This window comes from Chrysochloris asiatica, unplaced genomic scaffold (genome assembly GCF_000296735.1).
Source record: "Chrysochloris asiatica unplaced genomic scaffold, ChrAsi1.0 scaffold00140, whole genome shotgun sequence".
NCBI classification, from domain to species: domain Eukaryota; kingdom Metazoa; phylum Chordata; class Mammalia; order Afrosoricida; family Chrysochloridae; genus Chrysochloris; species Chrysochloris asiatica.
In genome coordinates this window covers 2214933-2218905 of record NW_006408658.1, presented here as the reverse complement: position 1 = coordinate 2218905, position 3973 = coordinate 2214933, and the positions used below count along the sequence as shown (strand labels likewise).

The 3973-nt window shown below is 46.5% G+C and overlaps 1 protein-coding gene across 1 annotated transcript; it reads right to left on the bottom strand.

The window, feature by feature from the left end:
* Nucleotides 1-2364: 2364 nt before the first annotated feature.
* Nucleotides 2365-3773, bottom strand: MRPL17 (mitochondrial ribosomal protein L17). Its single transcript, XM_006870172.1, has 3 exons — nt 3600-3773; nt 2938-3006; nt 2365-2652 (listed from the first exon to the last, which is right to left on the bottom strand). Exons 1-3 carry the CDS (start codon nt 3771-3773, stop codon nt 2365-2367), a joined length of 531 nt encoding a protein of 176 aa, XP_006870234.1.
* Between the last annotated feature and the right edge of the window lie 200 nt (nt 3774-3973).

Genomic DNA, 3973 nt, shown 5'->3' with positions numbered 1-3973 from the left:
CTGCAATGCAATGCAGTAAATTCAATGTAATATGGAAGCATTAAAAAGGCATCTATGGTGACAGAGTAATAAATTTAGGTGGGGGATAGAGAAGTCACCTAGGAGCTAAAAGGGGAGCTTTTTGGTGGTAGGGATGAATAAAAGGTGGTAAGGGGAACTATAATACAGAAAAGCATCCAGAACAAGGACTGCAATGCTTTTGAGCCCTGAGGCAAGGGAAGTGAGCAGACAGATGCCTAATAGTTAGTGAGGATGATGGACTTTGCCTTGCAAGAAATGACGAGGATGATGGACTTTGCCTTGCAAGAAATGACATCATCGGAGACCTTCACACAGGGAATTGAAATGATTAGATTTCTAACACTATGGCTGTAGTATGGAGGGAGTCAAGTCAGGGGATTACTGTTGCAGTAATCAGGGCAGAGGTGTCCTTACTAGATGTCAGGCTGTAGTGTTAACTGTGGATTCTTGAGAAAAACATTACAGAAACGAAATTAACTCAACTTGGTTCATTGTGGAAGGTAAATTCATAGTCTCTGGTTTCTCTAGTTGTGTCTCCTGTAACTGGGCTTATATGTTGTTGAGATGCAAAGGCAAAAGTTTATCTTTTGAGAAGGAAATAAGCATTACTTGTCAATTTTGCTGGAAAGAATTGGAGCCTAAGAAAAGACAACTTTTGAAAAGAGGTATTCCCACTACAGCCTGGGTCCCTCTCTTGGGTTTGGAATTCATTGAGGTCCTAGATGGACTTGAGGACACATCTACCAGCTGAGGGGAAAACTTTTAAATAAAATTTCTGATTAACAGAATTTTATGGAGCTCTGGCAGCGTAGTGGTTACGAGTAGGGTTGCCAACCTCAAGGTCAGCAGTTTGAAACTACCAGCTGCTCCGTGGGAGAAAGATGAGATATGCCCCTGTAAAGATTTACAGCATTGGAAACCCTTCTGACTCCACGGTACATAACAACATTAACAGAATTGTATATTTATTCAACAAATGTTCTGAGTGTCTCCTACATGTCACTCAAAGTATGTCAGAAAGCTTTCAGGGAGTAACATGAAATAGAGGAACAAGTAGATGTCAGGTTATAGGGCCTGCAGTGAAATGGCACAGAACATGTCAGTCATGGTAACCTCTAAGACCAGTGATCCCCTTACCCCCACCCTTTATTTATTATCTCAGACAATGGAAAAGTTCAGTGGGCAGTCAAAATACACTCTGAAGTTTCAGTCTAATACACTCTTTTTCCTAATACATTAAGGATATAGCAACTGTCAGGCAAGTTGATAACCCCTCTTCAAGTCTTCCCATAACTATCAACCAAGTCAAGTCTCTTAAGTTTGACAACAGGGCAGTTTAGCTGGTCAAGCCTGGCTTCACATTATTCTCTGCTTCTCACATTCTGAAGCCGGATTTCCCTTTTCTGAGTTCCCAGTCAGGCCCAGATTTAACAATAAAAACTTCCAGGAAATTCCCAGCCAGTTTAATTTCCTAATCTTCCTTCCACTTCAACCCCCTCCTTCCCTCTAAGAGGAGGGAGCTCATCCTGGAGCCCAGCAACCTCTGTTGAATGCCTCCACCCCTTTGTTGGGTGGGGTGTTACATTTTCAAATCTTCACCTGCAAGGTCGATGCCTGAGGAGAGGACATGAGGGTAATGTATGATCCTTGTAAGAAACACAGAAATGGTTGCAGTGTCCCCTCAAGTTTCCTAGAGAACAGGACTGTTAGAGGTTTTCTTGCAGATGTTCACTCCCCTGTGGCAGTTAGGAAGTAATCTTTCCTCAAAGAAGTCCCAGGGACTCATTTCTATGCTACACGTCAAAACTCAATCACCTTTGTGGCGGCCAGTTTGGAATGCTAGGATACACACCCCCATCTAGTATTAAAAACAAAACAAAACTGCTAACCAAACACAACTTGAGACTAAGAACCAAAAATATGAGCTGTGGATTTTCTATTCTAGGCAGACCAAGAATTTGGATAGTGTGGCACTGTGGGTTAATGCACTGGACTGTGAGCTTGGTTTGAACCATAAGGTCAATGGTTCAAGTTCACAAGCAGCACCTCGGAAACCCTATACAGAGTCACTACAAGTTGGAACCGACTTGACGCACTTACTAACAACAAACATTCACCAAAAACGCCAGGAGAAATAAAAAGAAATCAATTTACATATATTCATATGAAATATTTTATCTAACTGTGCAAAAATAGGGCCATCTGGCTCTTCAGAAGATTCTGGGCCCCAGTTAAGACTGTCCACTTTCCAACTCTAGCTCCAGTTCTGTTCAGAGACGACAAGAGCTCCAAAGGCAGGAGGACACGGGCACTGATGTGGGCCCATAGAGCTTTCAGCAACAGTTAAATTCCTGGTGTTTTAGCTGTGTGGGAGCTGCAGATGCTGGCTTTCCCATCCTGGCTGAGATCTTGCCGCAGCCCCTGCAGTAGCTGGTTTAGGAGTGTGAGGTTGCTGTCTCTTCGAGGCAGCGGCAAAGGTGGGAGGCAGTTTCCTTTATACTCAATCACAGCCATCTTGGCCCGATCCTGCTCACTCCGATTTGGGATCTGCAGCATTCTCGTGTAGCCCCCATTCTGACCTTGGTAGCGAGGGGCCAGCACTTTAAACAGCTTTGGGATCAAGTCTTTTTCCTGGAATGGGAGAGTTATCAAGGAATGAGTAGTCAGGTATCATTGCAGAGGCGGGTAACTTTCAGCCGCCGTCAAAGTGGGATTCAAACACACATAAAGTTACATAGAGGATCAGTCACAGGCAGTAACTGAGATTAAGATGAACATTTGAATTGAATTACGTAAGACATTTCCAGTTCAGTTCACATGACCTGCCATGGTGACCCTTCTCTACCTAACAAATTTCTCCCTTCCCCACCAAGGAAGCAAAGGGTGCAATTTGGGAGGCACATATGATAAACTCACAGTGAGCCAGAAGTCAGCCATGCGCATAGCTCGCTCGTTGGTGTCTCCCAGCTTTCCATAGTCAATAAGCTGCAAAAAAAAAATGAGATGCCAGCTTAATATTCCTCTAATGCCCGACCGGAGTCCTGGTGTGGCGCTGTGGGATAATGCGCTGTCCTGGACAGCAAGGTCAAGTTGAGCCACAAAGTTGGCAGCTCAAATTCACCAGTCGCTTCTCGGAAACCCTATACAAGGTGGCTAAGTCGGAACCAACTCGACGGAATTTAACGATAATGCCTGGCTACAATCCATTCAAGGAGCTCTGGTAGCGTGGTGGTTACGAATCGGGATGCGAACCTCAGGGACAGACAGCTGTTCCGCGGGAGAAAGACGAGGCTTTCTGTTCCCGTACAGGGTCGCTAGAGTCGGAACCGACTCCAAGGCACGTAACAACAATCCATTCATTCCACTAGCAAAACATCTAATTCAGCCCACCCTTAACTCTGCAGCTCAATCTTCCATTTAATGAGCCGCCGAAACAGTGGTTCAGCTCAGAGTACTAGGAGATTCAGACTGGGCAGAGGTAACAGTCGGTCCTACTCCCTCCGGAAAGCCAACCGGCTGCGACCCGATCAGGCTATAAATCCCCGTCGGCACCCACCTCGTGTGGCCCCGCCCCTTACCTTCTCGGCGTAGCCTCGCATCTCGTCCACGCGCGCCCATGACGCCTCGATGCGCTCATGTCGCACTAGTCCCGTAAGCAAGTTCCGCAACAGGTGAATTCGGGACTCGGGTCCAAGACCCAGGCGGCGAAACACGCGGCCGTGAGAGACAGCAGCGGCGACAGACAGTCGCATTTTCCCAGCCTTTCCCCGCCTCTTTAAAGCCGGAACCGGAAACTCCAGAGAGAAGATGGGGCGGAGAGTAGAACTTCAGAGAACGCATGCGCTGTAGTCAAGTGCGTGATGGACGTGTTTGCGCATGATCTTCAGAGTCTGCCTCGTTGGCAACTTGAGGGAGGGCGGCGAAGGGGTGTTGACCTTTCCAGAGATGGCGA

What these genes read in the sequence shown, in the direction of transcription:
- MRPL17 (XM_006870172.1), bottom strand. Translation starts at nt 3,773, where the DNA reads ATGCGACTGTCTGTCGCCGCTGCTGTCTCTCACGGCCGCGTGTTTCGC. An exon ending in TGCGAGGCTACGCCGAGAAG is followed by an intron (nt 3,007 to 3,599) that starts GTAAGGGGCGGG and finishes TTTTTTTTGCAG; the next exon opens with CTTATTGACTATGGAAAGCT. An exon ending in TGGCTGACTTCTGGCTCACT is followed by an intron (nt 2,653 to 2,937) that starts GTGAGTTTATCA and finishes CTCCCATTCCAG; the next exon opens with GAAAAAGACTTGATCCCAAA.